This window comes from Volvox carteri (genome assembly GCF_000143455.1).
Source record: "Volvox carteri f. nagariensis unplaced genomic scaffold VOLCAscaffold_59, whole genome shotgun sequence".
Lineage (NCBI taxonomy): Eukaryota > Viridiplantae > Chlorophyta > Chlorophyceae > Chlamydomonadales > Volvocaceae > Volvox > Volvox carteri.
Window position 1 is genome coordinate 560093 of NW_003307602.1, and position 20293 is coordinate 580385.

Below are 20293 nucleotides of genomic sequence, written 5' to 3' on the forward strand. Positions count from 1 at the left end.
ACGGTCGTTCCCATTAAGGTGTACGGCTAGGTGCCCCTGGCCAGTGTCCGGCCCGGATCGATATGTAACACCACATACATACACACACACACACAGATACATAACATACATACATACATGCACACATAGATACACACATTAATGCAATCGATACAATTGATAGACACGTTCGTGTTATCATCATCAGCAGCAGCAGCGCCAACACCACACCACCCTAGCTGCCGCGAACGCGTACATTCGCTGCAATGTACCTACGGCCTTCACACAGGGGCAGTACAAGTAACTGCAAAGAGAGCCAGCCGAGGTCAAGGGTCCGTTTCTCTGCAAGGTCTGCCCAATGTCAAAAGCGCATACCACATGGGTCAGGTGGGCTCGTACCCCCCCCTCCCCTTCCCCCCACAAACAACTTCCGGTATTATATCTGCCGCACTGCAACACTCTTTCCTTGGCAGCCAGCAGCTTCACTCGCTCGTGGTTCGTCTTTCCCCCACCCAACACCCAACACCCAACACGCATACACACACACACACACGAGCCCCTCCTCTACCGCTCCTAAATCAATCCCAACCACACTCCTCCAGTTCTTCCCCGCAGCATGCACATACACAGTTATACGCATTGCCCCGCCCCCGCACTGCACTACCGCGGTGGCTTCGGACTTTTAAAAGGATGCCGGCAATTCATTTCTGAGTTTCTTGCATCATATGATCCCCCCGCCGCCGCCGCCGCCGCCGCCGCTGCAGCCCCAACCGCAACACCATCTGCAGCCCGAGCTAGCTGCCCCCACCAGCCATATCCCCCCCCCCACACACAGCCCCAAGCCCGCAGCCCACTGCGCGTCATTTCATTCACTTCCCGCCCCTACCTTGCCTTGCCTTGCCTTACCCTACCCTGCACGGAGGGCGGGACACCTAAATCCCCCCTCCCATTCGCAGGAAACATAATACATCGCCAGCTCAATGCAGTACATGTACGAGCTCGTACGACCTGTACAACATGCTGCTTGTGTTCTAAGACAGTAACAAGCCCAAGTTCACTGCCTTAATAACCCCCGCGTCCTCTCCGCCTCCCGCCCCCCCCGGCCCCCAGCCACCCGCCACCCCCAGGCCGCGGCTGCTGCCGTTAGGCCCGAAGGATTGGACCTGTACAGTGTGCTGTTGCGAGGAAGTGCCGTGTCCTGATGATGATGGTGATGGTGATATTGATGATGGTGCTTGACCCGGATGAGAATGAGGATGGGGATTATGCTGGTGCTGCTGTTGGCTGTACGAATCACGGCTTTGCTGCGGTACGGCGCCGTACTGGTCACCGTACGGCATGTGATGTTGCTGCTGGGCAGGGAATGCATGGCTCGGGATTTGCATGTTTTGTAGTTGCTGGTGCTGTTGGGCGTCATATTGGTGATGTTGGTGGTGTTGGTGATGTTGGTGTTGGGATGTGGGGTGCTGTTGAGGGGGGCTGATTAAACCAACGGCGGCGGCCGCCGCCGCCACAGCCTCGCCGTCTCGGCTGCCAATGCTTCGACTCCGCATCACCGTGCTTTGGTAATGCGGCATCGGGCCGCTAGGTGGCGGACCTGTAGCGTACGGCAGTGTCGGTGCCGCCGGCTGCTGCTGCTGCTGTTGCGGCGGCTGCGGTTGGCCGTACCCGCCTGCCGTACTACCATCCTGAGAGCTACGGCGGTACCCGCCGCCGCCGTGTCCAGACGGCCCAGAGCGGTCGAAGGAATACAAGCTAGGGCCAGCACCGCCGCCGCTACCGTACGGCACGTTTTGCAGCTGCAGCTGCTGCTGCTGCTGCGGCGGCGGCGGCGCAACCTGTACCGGTCCAGGACCCCACGCCAGCATTGGCCCAGCACCGCCGTACTGTTGCTGCTGCTGCTGCATCGGCTGCATTCCCGAAAACGCTGTCGTACCTGTCGGCATCATTTGCCCTGTCGGCATCATCAGCATCATCGGCTGCTGCGCCGGCCCTGCCTGGCCAAATCCGACCGCCGGCGCCGCCGCCCCTTGGAGGAAACCTGGGAAAACACCGGCGGCGGCCGAGGCACCGCCGCCGCCGCCGCCGCCAGGTTGAATGTACTGCGGTACGAACGCCATCTGCCCGTTCGGTAACATTGCTGGAACATACGCCACCTGTTGCTGTGCTCCTGCGGCTGGCCCTGATCCTTGCTGCTGTTGCTGCTGCTGCTGTTGTTGCGAAGGAGGAGGAGGAGGAGCGAACATGGGCATCATGCCGCCGCCGCCGCCGCCGGGGGGATACCCCTGCATGCCACCGAACGCCGCCGCTGCCGCTGCCATCATCTGTTGTTGCTGGAAATGCTGCTGCTGCTGGTGTTGTTGCTGCTGCTGCTGCTGCTGCTGCTGCTGCTGCTGGGCGGCGTTCACCACCGCTGGACCCGACGGCGCACTCGACGGCGCCTTGGCGGCCGGTGCACGTGGCGGCATGCCGTACGGCTGGGCTCCCGCCAGCGCGGCGCCGCTGCCGGCCCCGCCTCCGGCAGCGGCTGCAGCAGCCGCTGGTTGCAGAAACTGCTGCTGTGCTTGGAGAAGCGACGGCTCCGCCGCCGCCGCCGCCACCGCCCCTGCAGTGCCCATGGTCCCCATCGTGGGCGCTGACGCTGGCTTGGGTGGCGGCGCAGCCGACGATAACGCTGCAGCGCGTGCCGGCGGCGGCGTGGGGCCCTGTCCGGCACTCATCTGCTGCTGCCGTTGGTCGCGAATGGCTTTGGCCTTGTTGGGTGTCGGCGTACGAGACTTTGCCAACGCGGCAGGTGGGCCTCGACGCTCCTCCCTTGAAAGCGGTGCGGCATCTTGACGAGGCGCGCCGCCGCCGCCGCCGCCGCCGCCACCGGCCGCAGGGCTGTCAAGGCTGCACGCGCGCTCTGCGCGTCCAAAAGATAGAGATAGGTAATTTGCCACAAAACGTTTGTCATGCGCCGTAGGAGCAGTGTCATGAAGAGGAGGCATGTGAGCAAGGACGTCAACAACAACAACTACAACTACAACTATAACTACAACAACTACAGCTACTACAACTACAACAACAAACAAGAATGCGTCTGGCAAACGCACTGAAATGAGACCCTAACAACCGACAACTGCAATAACGACCCGGTAGCACGACTCCACTCAAGCCTCCCCTCTTACCTTCCATCTTGCGCCGTAACGCCCCCAGCCGCACATCCAAACGCTCCAAGCTCTCCCGCAGTTGGTCCTGCTGGAGAGAATTTGTAAGGGGCGGAGAGGCCGCCGCCGCCGCCGCCGCGGCACCGCCGCCGGCCTTGGATGCGGCGGCGCGTGGCGGTGCAACTCTGCTGCCCTTGGCCGCTGCGCCCACTGCTGCCGCCGCCGCCGCCTGCGGCGGCGGTCCCCCGGCAACGCTGTTCTGCTGCTGCTGCTGCTGCAGCAGGGGGTCATTGATGATGCCGGCGGCCATAAGGCCCTGCGGGGCGGAGCGAGGAGAAAAAGTGGATACATTTATCGAGAAGAATAAGGTAGACGAAGGCGTCCTGCCGGGCCACGTCAATCACAAATCCGAACCAAATCCAAGATCTAAAAACCAAATCCAATCCAAATCCAAGTTTAACTCCAAATCCAAATCCAAGTTCCAGTTGGGCCCCCAACGGCGCGCACACGCACCCTTCGTAGGATGTCCGCGTCTAGTCGTTTCAACGACGCCAGCAGCTTGTCCTCCTCCTCGGACAGCAGCCGTATGGGCCCACCACCACCACCACCACCACCGCCACCACCGCCCTGCGGCGGCTGCGGCTGCTGCTGCTGGGGCGCACCTTCCCCCCGCTGCCCGCGGCCCTGGGGCACCGAGGCCTGGCCCCGCTGCTGTTGCTGTTGTTTGCCGGCGGCGGCACGAGATTGCTCCAACGGGGCCGAACCTGTACGTCACACGTAGGATAAAACAAAACGCGGCCCCGAAACCAGCCGCAGGATGGTATAAATACGTGACGGACAGATACCTCAGGATCAAAATGGGAGAGAAAAGAGGATGGGGAAGGGTTTCCGCAAGCGCCGCTCTCTCCAATAGCTCGAGTCCTACCTTGCGTGATGTTGCTTTTAACTCATCCCGGTTTTTTCTCCATTTCAATGCTGTACGACACAGTACTGCGCTGTACGACATTGCCTACCTGGCAAACCCATTAGCTCCCGTATTGCCGCAGTGAAGGGCGTTGACGGACCCCTGCCGCCGTGTCGTACGGCGCCAGGTCCCGCTGCCGCTGCCGCGCCACCGCGTCCTCCCGTCGGTACGGCACGGCTGGCGACGGTGCTGGCGGTACTGGCGCCGCCCATCGGCGTCGCGGCGGCGGAAGAGGGAATTCGTAGAGGGTGTGGTCGCGCCTCCGCCAGACGTTCCCGATAGGCCGTACTAGCCGCCGGCGACGCGCCCGCTGGCGGCGGCGACGCGAATGCCTCCCGTCGCGGCGGCGGCGCCTTCGAGAAGACGCCGTACGCCTCTGGCGAGTCTGTTTCCGTGTCCGAGATATCCGAAGCCCGCTCCAGAAAATCAAAATCGCTCCCTAGCGAGTCCTCGCGGCTAGGTCGAGGTGGCGTCACCGCCGCCGCCGGGGCAGGGACACCGTCGCCGCCGCCGCCACCTGCAGCAGCGATGCTAGCGGCAGCCCGGGGCGGCGTGGGAATGCGGGAAGGCCGTCCCGTACTTGATGGCGTACCCCAGGCCTGCTTCGCTCCGGAACCAGCAGCGCCGACGGGGGTTATTTCCTGTGGACCAGATCATATTTTTGGCCGCGGTGCGGGTTAGAAAATATAGCCCATTTAGCAACCATGATATGTTTATTATTATATAACAAATCATTAAATCTATTTTTATATATATCATATGAATATTATAATAAATGGGGGAGATATCATATATAATAATTTTATTGTTTTTATAATAATTGTTATATATTTATTATTATATTATTACTAGGTTAATGTCTCGTAAATTTCTCGTTAGGGCACGGGAGCACCGGCCGTACACACCGTTGGCCGTAGGAAGTGTGCGTTGACCGTTGTGAGTGTCATGTATTCAAATATATGCAACGTAAGAAGCACACGAATCAATGAAGGGCTGTAAACATTCAAAACGTTCCATAGGAAGCGTTCCCCAGGATACTGCGGGACGTCGCTCCCATAAGGCCCCTCCCATACCGATGCATTGGAAACCGCCGTTGAGGAGACGCCGCCGCTTCCGCCGCTGTAGCCGCCATCCCCACCGCTACCGCCGCCGCCGCCACTGCCGGTGCCCCGCCCTGACGTTGTCGTCGCCGCCGCCGCCGTTGCCGCTGGCGCTGCCGCTGGCGCACGCACCCGCGCCGGCGATGGCTGCCGTACATACGATCCAATCGTTGACGGCGCTTTCGGCCCCAGCGGCGATGCGTCCTTACCGCCGCCAGCGGTTGGCGACGCCGCCGCTACCACTGCCGTACGCTCTGATTTGCTCCGCCGCGCGATGGCTGCCTTTGCGGCGGCAGATTCGGCCTGGAGGGCCTCTCGAGCCGCGCTCTCCCTCTCCGCGCGCTGACGGGCCTGTACCGAGTGCGCGCGGGAAAGATGCAGTACGACAAACCATCGTAAGTGCACGCTTCGTGACGTGTGCAATACGGCAATTACAGTGCAGAACTCAGTTCGCATAGTTGTGCATAGCTGCTACTATTACTAGCACCACTAATCGTACCATGAAAAGTATGCACGGCTAATACGAGACTATGTTTTTTCGCTTAATTGTTACACAACTCCCCCCCAAGAGCTGCCCAGCATATATCTCTCATTTAAAACCAGCCGTTCTCTTCGTCTAACCACATCCATCCAGACGCCACAACCCGGACGCAGGGAATGTGCTGCATGTCCAGTTTGTGGAAAAAACAGGAAAAAAGAGAGATGTACGCCCATCGCTTTATCTCGTTTGTGTAATTTCTTACATATTTATCATTATATCATACAATAATATTTTATAACTTTTATTATATATATGCATTGTTTCATTTTTATACTTATGTCATGTTTTGTATCTTCACCTGCACAGCAGCTTGCGCATAACTGCCTTCGTTTATCAACGGCCGCTCCGCAGGCGCCGCTGCTACCGGGCCGCCCCCGCCGCCACCGCCGCCGCTGACGGCAGCGTTGGCGTTGGCGGCTTGGCGGCCGACCGGTGCCGTTCCTCCCGCCATTTGGGCCGTTGCGATGCCGCCTGCGCGGCGTGCTGCACCAGCTCCAGATGCAGACCCGGGACTATCCACAGCTGCAGCGGCAGAGGAAGCGGTAGAGGAAGCGGCAGAGGAAGCGGTAGAGGAAGCGGCAGAGGAAGCGGCAGAGGAAGCGGCAGAGGAAGCGGGGGCCGGGTAAAGACGAACCACAGACGAGTAAAAAGGGAACGGGGTAAAGGGGGGTTGACAGACACGGAAATCACAACCCCAGGACAGTCCCCCCATCAGACCCGTGGGTCCGTGCATGAACGGCGAAATAGTCGGGGACACCGTGCCACGGGTGAGGCTGCGTGGGAAAAAAAGGAAAGGCAATGATCACGGACGCAATAGGACGGGGTGACAGGCGACGCGCTCCTTTTATTTTATTTTAATTTCACGTTGGCGATGCTTTCTACCCTTACGCGCTGCGAAGCCTTCATCGTTACGGCAGGCAGGCACATACATACGCACGCACGCATGCGGGCTTGCGAATAAATGTCAAAATCCAATGTCTTCTGGGTTGCTGTCACTTAAGGGCGCGCGGCGGACTAAAGTCAATCTCGCGATGGAGGCCAGGGCTGCGCCGAAACCACTTTTGCCACTCACAAGGCAGTACGACTCACCTGCAGCAGCTACGGCAGGCACCGAGTAGCCGCCGCCAGAAGGTGACCGCTTGGGCTGTTGCTGCTGCTGCTGCTGCGGCGGCGGCGGCGACGACGCAGCCGCCGCCTTGCGGGGGGTTGCCCCGGCGCTACCTGACGTCGACGGCGGCACGGCGGCCATGTCGCCGCCACTTACGGGTATCGTCCATTGTAGCGGTTGTAGCGGTTGATGACCTGGCGCTGACGCCGCCGCTGGCGCCCGCACCAGCGCCGCGGGCTGCACGTGCTGTACGGGCATCTCTACGCCGCCGCCGGCGATGAGGCCAACGCTGTCAAGGGCTGGCGCAGCCGGCGACGCAAAAGCGAAGGAACCGCCTTGGCCGTCCTCCGCACCGCCGGAGGGAGCTACCGCCGGTGCCGCCGCTAGCACGGCAGTAGCAGTAGCAGTAGCAGGTACTACCGCCGGCACCGCTGCGGTCCAACCGTCTGGATGATTGCCATGTCCCTGAACTTGTACGGCAGGGCGGCCCAGCTCCGCCCCTGGCGGAAATGCCATCGGGAAGCCATCGGGCGTCACTGAATGAGCTGGGAAAGCGCTAGGAGGATTTACCGCCATCGTAGGCTGTAGCGACGGCGGCGGCGGTCCTCCTGCCCCCGGGGCTGGCGGGTGCGGCGCGGAATGCCGTTGAATCGCCGCCGCCGCGACCAGATCGTGGTTTTGGTGGTGCTGCTGTGGCGGCGGCGGCAGCAGCGGCGTCTGTTGCTGAGAGTGGGAGTGGCTGTACTGAGCATTGGGGAGCGGCGGCGACGTCTGTTGCTGCGCAAGCGGGTGCATGTGCTGAAGCACAGCAGAAGGCACGGGCACCGCAGCCGTCGCCGCTGCCGTGATTGGCGCAGCGGCGGCTTTGGCAACAATCGGTCCCTGCACGGCGGGCTGGCCGGGAAGATTCCATTGAAGCAATGGTTCGGGTCCCAGATGCGGCGGCGGCGGCGGTAACGGCGACGGTCCTGCGTCATGGCCGCCGCCGCCGCCACCGGCGTCCGTCGCCGCCGCCGCCGCCGCCGCCGGCGGCGACAGCTCCATGAAGTTGGCGGACAGCGTCCTGAGCCCGGCGACCGCGTCCCCATGTCCCATGATCTCAAACTCCGCTTTGAGGGCCTTACGAAGCGCCGACAGCTCTTGGATCTCACGCATCAGCGCATCGAGATCCGGATCTGCAGCAGCAGTTGCAGACGGCGCCTGGACGCCGTCCGCTGCATCAGAACCCCCAACCGCTGTCGCTGCGTCGCCGCTGCCGCCGTCGTACAGGCCGTCAGGTTCATCGACGGGCTCCTCAACAAAAGGCTGTCCTTCCCCACCGCCGTCGGCGTCGTCCGGATTTCCGTACATGTAACCGCCGCCGCTGACTCTACCGCCAGCTGGCCGCTGAAGAACCTGAAAGCTGTTAGGCGCTACAGCAAGAGGACCAGGAGGAGCAGGAGGAGCACCAGCAGCACCAGTGGCGGCAACGCCATTGCGAGGTGCAAGGTTCGTTGTAACAGCTGACCCGCGGGTCGCTCCGAGACCGGGACCCGTTGGGCCCTTGCTCCGCCTGACGGTGTCCCTCGTCACGGATGATTCGCACGCTGAATGCGGCACCGCATTCAGTGGAGGACCCTCTGCGCCGTTCGGCTCCTTCCACGTCCCAGACCGCGATGGCATCCCAACGGCCGAACTCAACGGGCCACCGTTAGGCACCGTTGCCTTGGCGGCGCCGCCGGTGGAGGCAGCAGCCCGCCGCGATGGCGACGGCGGCAGCGTCGCTGGGTAGACTAGGGACGATGGCGACGACGGCGCTAACGGCACACATGACGCAGATGCTGACGCCGACGACGAGGTGGGACGTGAGGTGGGCGCGGAATGGAGCCGAAAGCCGAAACTGGAGACGGAGTCGTCCAGGAGGGCGGTCTGGTAGCCGGATCCGGCGATCCGGCCGCCGCCGCCACCGAGGCCACCGGAACTTGGCCCCGACCAGGGCCTTGCGGAGATGTGGCTGCCCGTCAGGACGCTACCTTCCGCGGTTCCAGGAGGGCGCTCCAGGGAGCTGTCCATCGCGGCGTCCATCCGTACGCCGCTGATGCCGCCGCCGCCGCCGCCACCGTCCATGATGGCAGCGGCAGAATCCTCCGCTTCCACCTCCACCTCGACCTCCAAATCTCCGTCTCCTTCCAACTCCACGTCCGCCGCTGCCTGCGCGTCCTCCGCCCTGCCGTACACAAGCCCATTGTCGACAGCAGCCGCTGCAGGGGCGGCGGCGACGGCGGCGGAGCTGGCGAGTCCAGCCGCGCCGCAGCTCGTGCCGAACTCGCTCGACTCCTCTGCGACCACAGGAGGTGCGGCTCTGTCGGAGGTACGGCAGTCAACTGACGTGCCATGTGAGCCCATCTGGGACGATCTGGGCCCAATGGGGGCCCCGTCGAACCTTCTAGAAGTTCCCGTTGGGCTGCCCTCCGCTGCAAGCCGCTCCAGCTGCATTGGGATGCCTGATGAGGATACGTCTGGTGAGGATACGGGCGCTGCAGTAGAGTACGGCAGCTGTTGTTGCTGCTGCTGCTGCTGCTGCTGTTGTTGTTGTTCTTGTTGTTGCTGCATCGCCATCGGCTGTAGCTGAGAAGGAGACGCAGGCAGTGGTTGCGGCTGCGCCTGAGGATGCTCCGTGGAAGCGAGCATCCGTTGCTGCTGCGGCGGCGGCGCCGGCGGCTGTGGTTGTAGCTGCGGGGTCTGCTGGCGTGTATGCCGCACCGTCATGGCTGGCATAGCCGGGCGATTCGCTGCCGTTAGAGCGGCGCCTGCCGCAGGGGTCGTAGGAGTGGTGCCGTGGGCTCTAGACACCAGGCCGGCTTTCCGGGGTATTCCGGCAGCGAAAGCGTCGGTCGCCGCTGCACTCGCTTGGCGAGCTGGAGCGGAATGGCGCTCCGGATTACCCGCCGGCTCCTGCGCCTGTGCCGCAACGCAAGGCTGCTGTTGCTGTGGCTGCGGCGGCGGCGGCGGCTGTTGCTGTGGCGGCGGCGGCGGCGGCGGTGCTTGCAGGTCGTGTCGCGATTGTCCTGGCGCAGACGCGGCTCCCGGCGGGCCTGGCGGGGATAATGGCCGGCACGCATTAGGCAAAGCTGGTGGCTGCGGCTGTAGCTGCTGCGCTTCCGGAAGCTGTAGCGCCGCCGCAGCCGCAGCCGGTGCTACAGCCACAGCGTCGCGTCGTGTTCCTAAGTGTCCTGCGTCCCCAGACAGTGCTGGTTCTGGGGCAGCGACGGCAGCGGTGACGCTCTGCCCGTCGGAGGAGGCCCGCCGCGCTGCCGCCGTGACGGCGGCGGCGCCGCCACCGCTGGAACCTGGCCCCCCGGCGGCCAGCAGAGACGCCGACGAGTGCTGGCGGAGGTAGCGCTGCGAGGCGCCGCTGCTTCGAGGCGGCGACGCCGGCGGTGACGGCGCCCGGAAGGGCGGCGGCGGCTGTAGCTGCATTACCGCCGCTGTGGCGGCGGCGGCATCCCTGTCCCCCTCGCTGTGACCCGCGGGTCCGCCGCCCTGTGAGGCGAGCGGCGGGAGGGAGATCGGGGGAGCCGAGGCGACCTGGACGCCGGAGCTGGACTGCCGGACTGCGGCGGATCCAGACAGCGGCCTTCCTGGAGCGATGGGCGGAAGGAGTAAAGGGCCCTGCGGCTGTGACTGCGATTGCCGTACGGCTGAAAAACCCTGTGGTGGCTCCGGTGGTACGTTGGATGCCGAGCTTGAGGCACTGGGGAAAGTAGGTTCGAACGCCTGTTGTTGCTGTTGCTGTTGTTGCTGTTGCTGATCCTGTTGCTGCTGTGGCAGGGGCTGTGGCGGCGTGTGCTGCTGCGCGCCGTCTGCTCTTTGCAGCTCCTGGCTGCGGCTCACAGGTTGAAGTTGTTGTGGGGATCCTGTGTGGGCAGAGCCGTCGGAAGGCGCACGGCTGCTAGGTCCCGGGGGGGAGGAGAATCGCACCAGGTCACCGCTGACGTCCACACGGGAAGTCGCGGCCCTTGGAGCGACTCCAACCGCTCCAGGAGAGGTGGTTGGACCCTGCTGCGGCGAGGCCGCCGACCCACGGGTCGCAGCTGTCCGGTCCGCCAGCCGGCCATCGGACCCCTCATCATCCGGACGCGGTGACGACGACGGCGACGACGATGATGGCACAGGGAGTTGCGGCGGCAGCGGCACGTCAGGTGGATCCGGCGGGGGAGATGGGCTGACGGCGGATAGCGGACGCGGCGGCGAGCCGTACTGCGGGGAGCCATTCAGCAGTACGACAGACTCCCGCTGCCACATGTCAGGTCCGCCGCTATCGCCGACGGCTACGCTGTGTCGAATCGCCGCTGGTGACGGAGCCTGGTGCAAAGCTGGCCCCGCATCGGACCGCAACGGGAGCTCTGCTGCAGACGCCGCGCCGCCGCCGCTGCCGTACGCCGCTGCCATCCCAAACTCGGCACCGAAACCCGACTTGGAAGGCACCTCTGATGCCTCTACCGAATTTGAGCCCCATTGCGCCGTCGCCGGCACCGCAGCCGCCGACGCGCCCACGGCGGCGGCGCCGTTGAGCACCCACGGCGGCGGCGACGGATCGGCGGGCAAGTGCGCACCATTACCAGCGGAGGCAGCGGCAGAGGGCTGCGGCGGCGGCTGCTGAGCTGGCATGCCCCAGCCTCGACGCGCGTGGTGGCGCTGGTCCTGTCGGGCAGCAGGCTGCTGAGATTGCGGCGGCTGAAGTGCCGGCGGTTGGTCAACAGCGGGCGGTGGCAAGCTTCCGGAGGAGCGCGGCGATGACAGCCGAAATCCCTCGGCATGCTGTTGCGCCGCCAGTGTTTCCTCCGCCTGAAGGCTTGCCTCCAACGGATCATACGGAATTCCCAGCTGCGCACGTGACCCCGCCGCCACTGCCGCCGCCCCCGCCGGGGCGTACGGCTCCGTTACCGCTGCCTGCGGCGGCCATTGCTGTTGCGAACCCGCGTCATAAGGCCCGGGAAGAGGAGCCCGGCGCCCAGTGGGACTTCGCGGCGAGACGCGCGGCGACGCGGCAGCAGAGTCGTCCAAGCCGTCTTCGTCCGGCGGCAACGGCGGCGCCCCAGCGACCCATGGGTCACTGGCAGCTTCAGCAGGCGCCGCCGATCGCTCAGCCATGTCCAGCGACGTCGGGTCCACCGGTGCAGCCCGGTGTCGCGCCGTCGACGTCACGCCACGACGCAAACCGCCAGAGCTTGTCACGCTCCCAGCTCCCCCGAACCCACTTCCGCCGAGACTGCCTCCACCGGCGGCGGCGGCGAGCTGCGCGTCGCCAGTAACAACACCCTCGCCGCCACCTGCCAAACTACCCAAGCTGCCTTGAGGGTTTCTGTCTGCGGGGAAGGGCGGGTACAGCACCGCCTCCGGAGTCCCCTCGAAGGCCGAGTCGCCCCCCGTGGCCGCATCGGGTGAATGTTGTTGCGGACGGCTATCAGAGCCGTTGCTGGCATTGGCTCCCCTTTGGGCCTGCTGGTGCTGCTGGTGCTGTTGGTGCTGTTGGTGCTGGTTTGGCGACGGCGGCAGCGGCACCGACGGCCGGACGGGTGTTGCCGATGACCCATTTGGGCCCTGGTCGTCATTGTACTTATAGCTACCACGCTGGGCAGCGGCAGCAGAGCCGCTACCGGAATCTGGCACCATCTGGCGTGGTGAAGGGCGGGGTGACCCGTGGGTCGCAGCTGCCACCGCGGCCGGTGCCGCCACACCGTTACTGTTGTATTGCTGCGTTGGGACGAGCGCCACTTGGACTGTTTCTTGCGGCGGAGCTGAGGAAGCGAGGCAACGGGTGGTTGTTTTTGTGGGGAGTGTTGGGCGTGAGGGGCAGGCAGGCAGGAAGGCAGGTAGGCACAAAACGCGATGTTGGTGTCGTGGTGGGAGGAGGGTTCAAAACGGGCTTGAAGGAGAGGCCCCGCTTAGGGGACGTCTTGATGGTGCGCCGCGCCGCGTGTGTGGGCGCATGTGGTCGCAAATTCATCCACCAACTCCGAAGCTCCCTCCGCGCCCCCCGCATCCAGTTCTTGTGGTAATTCCTGAACCCTCCTCTCCTCCGCCTGCTTGCCATCATCTGTTTGGTTCTTTCCGTGTTGGCTCCGAAACCGTTTCTTCCTCCCTTGCGCCTACTAGCCCATCCACCAGCCGCATCAGCCGTCGCATACCGTACTCACCGCACTGACCGCCAACCTCACCCCCAACCTCACTGCACTCACCCGGAGCACCGCGAAAAGGACTCTTAAAGGGCGACCGATGACGAGCTGCGCGCGAGGTCGGCTCCTCTGCTGCACGCTGCTCCGCCTGCAAGGCGGGGGTGGGGGTGGGGAGGAAGAGACGAACCACGGCGGGGGGAAACAGCAGCCATCAGACGACGGATGGATGGATGGATGTTCCCCTCCCCTGACGAACAGCATCCCTCCCAGGACCCCTCGGTCCCCAGGCGAAAACACACTCCCAGCCCAAAGCTGCTCTGGAAAGCAAAGGCCTCTCCCGTCCGTGCCTCCCAGCAAAGCGTATTAATCGACGCGCGCGCGCGCGGGGATATGGCCCACTGCCCACCCACCGACTCTCCCCATCGTCTTTCTTTTTACCCCTCTTCTTAACCCCCAGCCCATTCCCTTCGCGGGATTCCCTTTCGACGGCGGCGGAGTTTTTGATTCCCACCCCGTCCCAACCTACCTGCAACTCCTGTTGCCTCAGCAGCTCGTCGAATCCCGCCTCAGCCGCCATTCGAAGCTCCTCCCACGTAAGCGGCACCACGGGGCCAGCTCCGTCCGCCCCCGGGGGGGTCACGCCAGCCGGCGCCGCCGCAGCCGGTGCCTGACGGCGCAACACAAAGTGCAGCAAAGGCAACCCGACGTCTTTCCGTCTTCCCCGGGAACCCCTCACCCCTCACTCAGCCCTCGTCTTCGGGGCCTCCGATATCCGATACCTAGGACGCCCCATCACCACGGACGGATACCCAAGAGGGTAGGACTGGAGCCAGGCTCCAGGGAACGCACGCAATGAGTACACGGGTCGCGTTCAATACGAGCTTGTTTTTTTCAGTTTGTTTGTTTGTCTTGGCTGTTTTCCTGTTTCATTGCCGGATAGTGCAGCATGCCTGATATGCACGTCTCCTTCAGACCCTCCAGCACGGCCAAGTTTCAAGGTCCCAATCCCTAAACCAGCCCTGCTTCGCTTTTTTTCAGGCGCGCGGGTGGCAACCTCCTTACTCAACCAGCCTGCAGTGCTTAATGGACTGCAAGCAGTGGAAGCGCAGCCCGTGCTGCTGAGGTGACTTGTGTGAAACGCGCGCGGCTAGCCACAAGCTCCCCGTGCCTTTTTACCTTGTTTGCTGCTGCCGCCTGCTGCCGCTGCTGCTTTATGAAGTCCTGCAGCCCCTGCCGCCACTCCTTCCTCTTCTCCTCCGCTTGGGACTGTCGTACGGGGTCCACAGAGGGGCTGCCGCCAGGCTAAGCAGCGGAAACACACGGGAGACGGGAATGGCATTGCGAAACGCGCGGGGTCGTGGGGCACGGCATCAGGGAAGGGAAGCGGCATTGGTGTTAGACACAGCAAGGCGCCACGGAGGCCCCCCAGGGTCCTATTACTGCTGTCACCATTCGCTAGTATATATGCGTATCGGTCACTTTCGAACAATCAGGGAAAGGTGCGTTGCGCCAAAGTCCGCATGGCACAACGATGCGCGATGAGACGTTGAATTGGGCTGCAATCCGACGAAGCTACAGGGCGACATACACAGTGCCGGACATGCCCCGCCCGCCGATGTGCCAGGCTCTGCATTCTGGATCATGCCGGCTTTTGCATCGCCTTTGCAAGCATGATTCCCCTTGGAAGGCAAGGGGAAGAGACTTTTTAACCTTTGTGGTTTCTCGTACCGAGTTGGGAAATCGGTTCCCGGTTCACACTTCCCGCGTTTTTATATGTGTGACTCCCCTAGGAACACCTTGGCATTCCTTCAATCCCACCTGCACAGGCTTTTGCTTGGCTCCTTTCCGCAAGATGGGTTTCTTAGGAGCGGGAGGCTGCTGCCATGGCTTGCGCATGCGTTCATCCTGCTCCAAACGCTCCTGACGCCTGCGCTCCAGAGCCTCTTTCGCCTGCGGCATCGAACCACGGGCTGGTACGGTAAGCGGTAGCAGGTAGGGAGCCAGTACTATGTGCCATTGAAGTGGCGGGATGCCGTTATGTCGTAGCTGTGCAAGGGAAAGTCCTACCACGCCGCCTTCACGCGGCCGAGGGGACGAGAAACCCAATAAATTAACGACCTGAGCCCTAACCCCCATGTTCCTTAGCTTCACCTTCTGTTCGTCCTCCTGTTTTCGCCGTTTTTCTTCCTCTTCTTTCTTCCTGCAGCCGGGAGCGTTATCGCTGGAGAGTTACTAGCTGTCTCAGCCCAGACTGCTTCTGGCAAATCCCAACGCAGGCCCATTTGAAGCGTCCGCCTTTAGATGGAACGCTATCACACGCTTCTCACTTGCGACGTCGCTCATTCTCCTCGCGTAGCTTTTGGAACTTATCGTCAGGCGTGCCAGCTGCCATTCGGGTGCCCCGTCCTAGCTACCTGACCAAGTCTGCAGTTATCACATGGCCTTGAAGCTATGAAACAAAGCCATTGCAATAAAAGATGCAATTTTTTTCTCACTCATATCTGAAACAAGTTTGCGTTAAGTGCACACAAATAACGGGACGCGGATAGTCAAACGGGACTGATAGGTCGGTTTTCGTAAATGTAACGAATGTGTCTTCAAAAAAGTACGCAACGAATAATCATATGTGTGCAGTATGACAGTTGAGGAAGTTGCCTTCTTGTCCACCTCCGCCCGCGCCGTACGCGGAGCAAAAGAAAAACGAATTGTCTCCATCATTTTAACCCTTTATGGAAACCGACTAGCTGTGTCTTCTGTGATCACCATGCAGCTTGCCAACGGTCGTTGCCTGCAGGCTCGCGCTGGCACCTGCCGGCGTGTATCTCGGGCTCGCGTAGCGGTTGTAAGGGCTGCCAAGACAGCTGATGGCCCTCGTGTGGCTGTCGTTGGCGTGACCGGTGCTGTCGGCCAGGAGTTCCTGACGGTGAGAACCAAGTTTTACCGCCCCTCCATCTATGCAAGTCATGACTTCAGCCCCGGACTATACCCTTGCCACAGGTCCTGAGGGAGCGCAATTTTCCTTATAGCAACATCAAGCTGCTTGCCTCGGCTAGGTAGGTATGCGGTTGTGACGGCGGCGTATCGTGCAAGGGCTGACTCGAGAACCGCTTGCCTGATCTTGCTTCCAGATCTGCGGGACAAAAGCAGGAGTTTGAGGGCCACACGTATACAGTTGAGGAGCTGACGGAGAACAGGTACGCTTTCTAGCGAGGGTCTAAAAGTGCTCATTTGGGCGAAGGTTGGTGCAAATTGCTCAAATTCATACTGCTATGTATTGCTTTAATGCTATACGCATGGAATTTTTTAGATCGTTTTGGAATCGCTTCCCCCGGTAGCATGTGAACTTGATGCAAGCCACCATGCTTTCATCTGACTGTGACGCCACCTTCGCCGTCATGTGGATTCCAATATTGCAATTTTGATTTGGGTCGGTATGTGGCACAGTTACGGACTGAAGGGCGTTTCACAACCCCCACCCCGCCCCTTTTTTGCAGCTTCAAGGACGTGGACATCGCCCTCCTTAGCGCTGGCGGCTCGATCAGCAAGAAGTTTGGGCCTATCGCCGCCAAGGATGGCGCTATTGTGAGCTTGTGGGCTAAGGACGGGGATTGGATTGTGGGTTTCAACTCATCAGGTGTCATCATCCGGGGTCAGAAGCTCCGCGGTAGCAAACTTCTCCGTTCAGAGGAAAATGGGTCCCCTTACAATCTTGTCTCCCTGTATGTACTGTGTTGTAAGGGTCCCTTGCTCATCCCAAATGTTTATTTCCCTGTCCACTATATACCTGGGTCTGCTGCTGTCCACCGAACAGGTTGTGGACAACAGCTCGGCATTCCGCATGACGGAGGGTGTGCCGCTTGTCATTCCGGAGGTCAACCCAGAGGTGGGTCGCTTTTGTTCCTGGGTTGGGCGAATGGTGTGGGAAACGACATCAAGAATTCAGTAGCACGCACTTCTTGTAAAGCAGTCCGGTTGTTGAGGTTGAGGTTTGCAGCTTCCGGGTTAGCGGGGCTTGAGCAGTTTGGATCCGTCAACAACGACTGGATGGACGTCGACAGGGTTGACACATTGCGGCAGGGAGACCACGGCGCCAAAAACACGTAAACATGTCCATTTACCCCACGTCAGAACGGCGCGGCCCATCCCAGCTTCTGGTTGTTTCCTCCATGCAAAGCGGCAACCAGGTCCTCCTTCCATGCATGTGCCGCCCAATCTTAGGCCATGTCCCACATCAAGGTTGGCAAGGGCGGTGCCATCATCGCCAACCCGAACTGCTCCACCATCATTGCCTTAATGGCCGTGACGCCGTTGCACCGACTGGCCACAGTCAAGCGCATGTGCGTGTCGACCTACCAAGCCGCATCGGGGGCTGGTGCCGCGGCCATGGAGGAGCTTCGGCAGCAGACCCGGGACGTTCTGGATGGCAAGCCAGCCCAGCCAAAGATTTTCCCACAGCAGGTGCGTGCAAAGCAAAATGGAGGTATGGAAGCAGGGCCCCGTTCCCACCTTGGTAGCGAAGCGGGTTTTTCCTATCAGGGGAAGAAGATGATGCGGGCGGGAAAGGTGATCACGGGAAGCAACAGCGGTGAAGGGATTGAAATGCACGCTTCAACGTTTTTGGGGTAAGCGATCTGGAATCTTGGCGCATGGGAATCCAACGAATGGGGGGAGAGTTCACAGATTTGAGAAATGACAGAAGACAGAACATGGGTGTTAAGGTGGAGCTAGCTCCGAAAATGTGGATAGTTCGGTATCGTAATTACGAGGGAAAACAGGGCAGAAGATGCCGAGCGACGTGCTTCCAGAGTAGTATCAGGTGAAATATTCACTGCACGGCTTCCCTCGACGTTCCTGCATGTTGGCAGGGTAGAGGAGCACGGAGGATTAATGATATGTTTACATGGATTGTTGCGCGCTTCTCCGCCTCGCATGGGCCAGCAAACAATTGCACGGTATGCGGAAATTTTCACATGTTTAAATCTCGGGGGCTGTTTTGCCTTGCAGTATGCCTTCAACCTGTTCAGCCACAACAGCGGCATGGACGTTGATTTGGGCTACAACGAGGAGGAGATGAAGCTGGTCAAGGAGACTCGCAAGATTTGGAACTTCCCATCAGTGCGCATCACCGCTACTTGCGTGCGTGTGCCCATCATGCGCGCTCACGCCGAGTCCATCAACCTCGAGGTAAGCTGGCAACGGGCCGTCAGGATGAGCACCATGGTCCACCATCCACGAAACTCACGAGGTTCATAGATAGTGTCTAGACTGAAGACTCAAGTTGGTTCAGCTTTTGGTTGGAAAGAGAGGGGGCAGGGAGTCACGTAACTTGCGCTGTGTAGCTCGAGTGTTGAAATGGCTGATCGTGCATCCGTGCATGATAAAGCCCTGTGTATGCACTGATCGTGTACCCATAAAAAGAGGGTAAAATGTGGAAAATGGGTGTATAAAGGTGGAGCTAGCTACAAAAGTTGTGGATGGCTCCGTATCGTGTTTACCGGGCGGGGCTTGATACCGGATGGAGATGCAGCACGTGTTCCTTGACATACGAGTTGCATGCTAAAAGATGTCATGGCTGGTTCTAGCATGGCGAGCGTTTGGCTGCTCGACTTCTCAGGCTCTATGTTATTATATGTACGCGGCGGCTTGCAAGCTATCTGGCGGCGTACGGGCAAACGTGCTCCAACCTATTCGACGATGATGAAGAGATTGTCGATTAGATGAAAAGCATTTGCTTTGGGATGAGGAATACGCTTGCACGCAGTTTTGAAAGAGAAATGCGATGTGATCCCGACGTGCTCACTGCTCCGGAGGGTGGTGTTGATCGGAGTTGGTGGGGAATCCATAGACGCTTGACTGCTTTTGGTGTTGTCCTATGCTACCTATGTAGTTCGAGAACGACATCTCTGAGGCACAAGCCCTGGAGGCCCTGGCCGCTTTCCCAGGAGTGTCGATCATCAACGACCGCCAAAACAACCGGTGAGTGTTGCGTAAGCATGCGCTGAATGGCACGGAAAACGATGTGGCGTTATTGCCTTGTGGCGTTTACCGGTCTCGTTAGTGATATATGCATGGGGCCGGTGTTCCTCCCGTACTTTACAGGACATGTCTTGAACAGCGGGGTCTGTGATTTTGGTTTATGAAGAGCCGAAGACTTAATTTTCCTTGGTGTGCTTTGTGCAGTTTCCCGACACCTCTGGACGCGACCAGCAAAGACAACGTGCTAGTCGGCCGCGTGCGCCGCGACATTTCCCGTGATGACAAGAAAGGCCTGGACCTGTTTGTGTGCGGTGATCAGATCAAGAAAGGCGCTGCACTCAACGCCGTGCAGATTGCCGAACTCCTGCTCTAGGGAAGGGCCGTAGAACGCGGCCTTGGCAGGCTGCTTGTGGCGTGCGATCCAGTGGTCTTGCATTGTGGGTATGGAGGGACCCATACGTCCAATATAATTGTGTCCCAAACGTGGCTTTGTGGTGACTTCGCGGCCATGTGCCATATGTCATGTACAGTCCATTGCGGTGTTTTTAGAGGAGCTCACGGCCATAATGCCAAACCTTCCATCTTACCTTTTAATGCCAAAATTTTTGTCTCTCCCTCTTACGGGAATGTTTGGCCAAGAACGGGTGGGACGAGCGCGAAAATCAGAGACACATACACACACCATGGGTGAATGCTTGCCGCAATTATAATTCCCACCTCTGCTACCCAGCAAGCCAGCCCGGTTTGGCCCGTTCAGCAACATGTCAGCACGAACTGTAAGACCTTGGGCCATGCATGCGTGTTGACTGAGTCCGAGCTAGTTGCCAGGGCTTTGATGGACAACGTTAATGGATACATTTAATGTAAAGTTTCCATACGTCATCCAACTTTGCGCTTGTCCTGAGGTGGTTACGGTTGCATCTCACCGGCAACTGTGGTTGCGCCCTTGACTCAGATTACAGCAACGTTAGCATAGGATGTTTCAAGGTCATAGGAAAATCTAGTATGAGCAATCACACGGCCAGCACCAGTAGAATTGAATCGCGGAAAGGACGAAGGCCCTGTAATATTTGTTAGCGGTGCTACCGCTACTAACTGTCAGCTCCAGGGTGGCCCTACCGTCGCTCTGCCGTGGCTGGGTGGGGTTTACAGCCAGCCCCCCATGATATCTATTAGATAACCTTGCCAATTTCTCCGTGAACTTTTTGCGCAAAGTTATATTTCCTTCCCGTTCTCGTAATTCGGAAATGTCGACGGTCCCGAAAGCTGGAGCTTAATGCTAGAGACAATGCTGATCTGAGAAATTGTTGGAATACTT

General features: G+C 60.4%; 2 protein-coding genes across 2 annotated transcripts; one reads left to right on the forward strand and one right to left on the reverse strand.

Moving 5' to 3' along the window:
- Positions 1-1010: 1010 nt before the first annotated feature.
- Positions 1011-15391, reverse strand: VOLCADRAFT_119339 (uncharacterized protein; the record flags this gene model as incomplete). Its single annotated transcript, XM_002956281.1, has 13 exons — positions 1011-2884; positions 3150-3444; positions 3642-3892; positions 4142-4609; positions 5402-5543; positions 6032-6255; positions 6823-12621; positions 13063-13147; positions 13526-13666; positions 14176-14301; positions 14818-14949; positions 15151-15199; positions 15327-15391. The coding sequence occupies 13 exons, from the start codon at positions 15389-15391 to the stop codon at positions 1011-1013; spliced, it is 9651 nt and encodes a 3216-aa protein (XP_002956327.1).
- Positions 15392-15634: 243 nt separating this feature from the next.
- On the forward strand, positions 15635-19856 carry VOLCADRAFT_121504 (uncharacterized protein; the record flags this gene model as incomplete). Its single annotated transcript, XM_002956229.1, has 10 exons — positions 15635-15679; positions 15794-15922; positions 15997-16052; positions 16128-16193; positions 16494-16581; positions 16811-16882; positions 17218-17457; positions 18004-18183; positions 18887-18975; positions 19180-19856. 10 exons carry the CDS (start codon positions 15635-15637, stop codon positions 19346-19348), a joined length of 1134 nt encoding a protein of 377 aa, XP_002956275.1. The 3' UTR covers positions 19349-19856.
- Between the last annotated feature and the right edge of the window lie 437 nt (positions 19857-20293).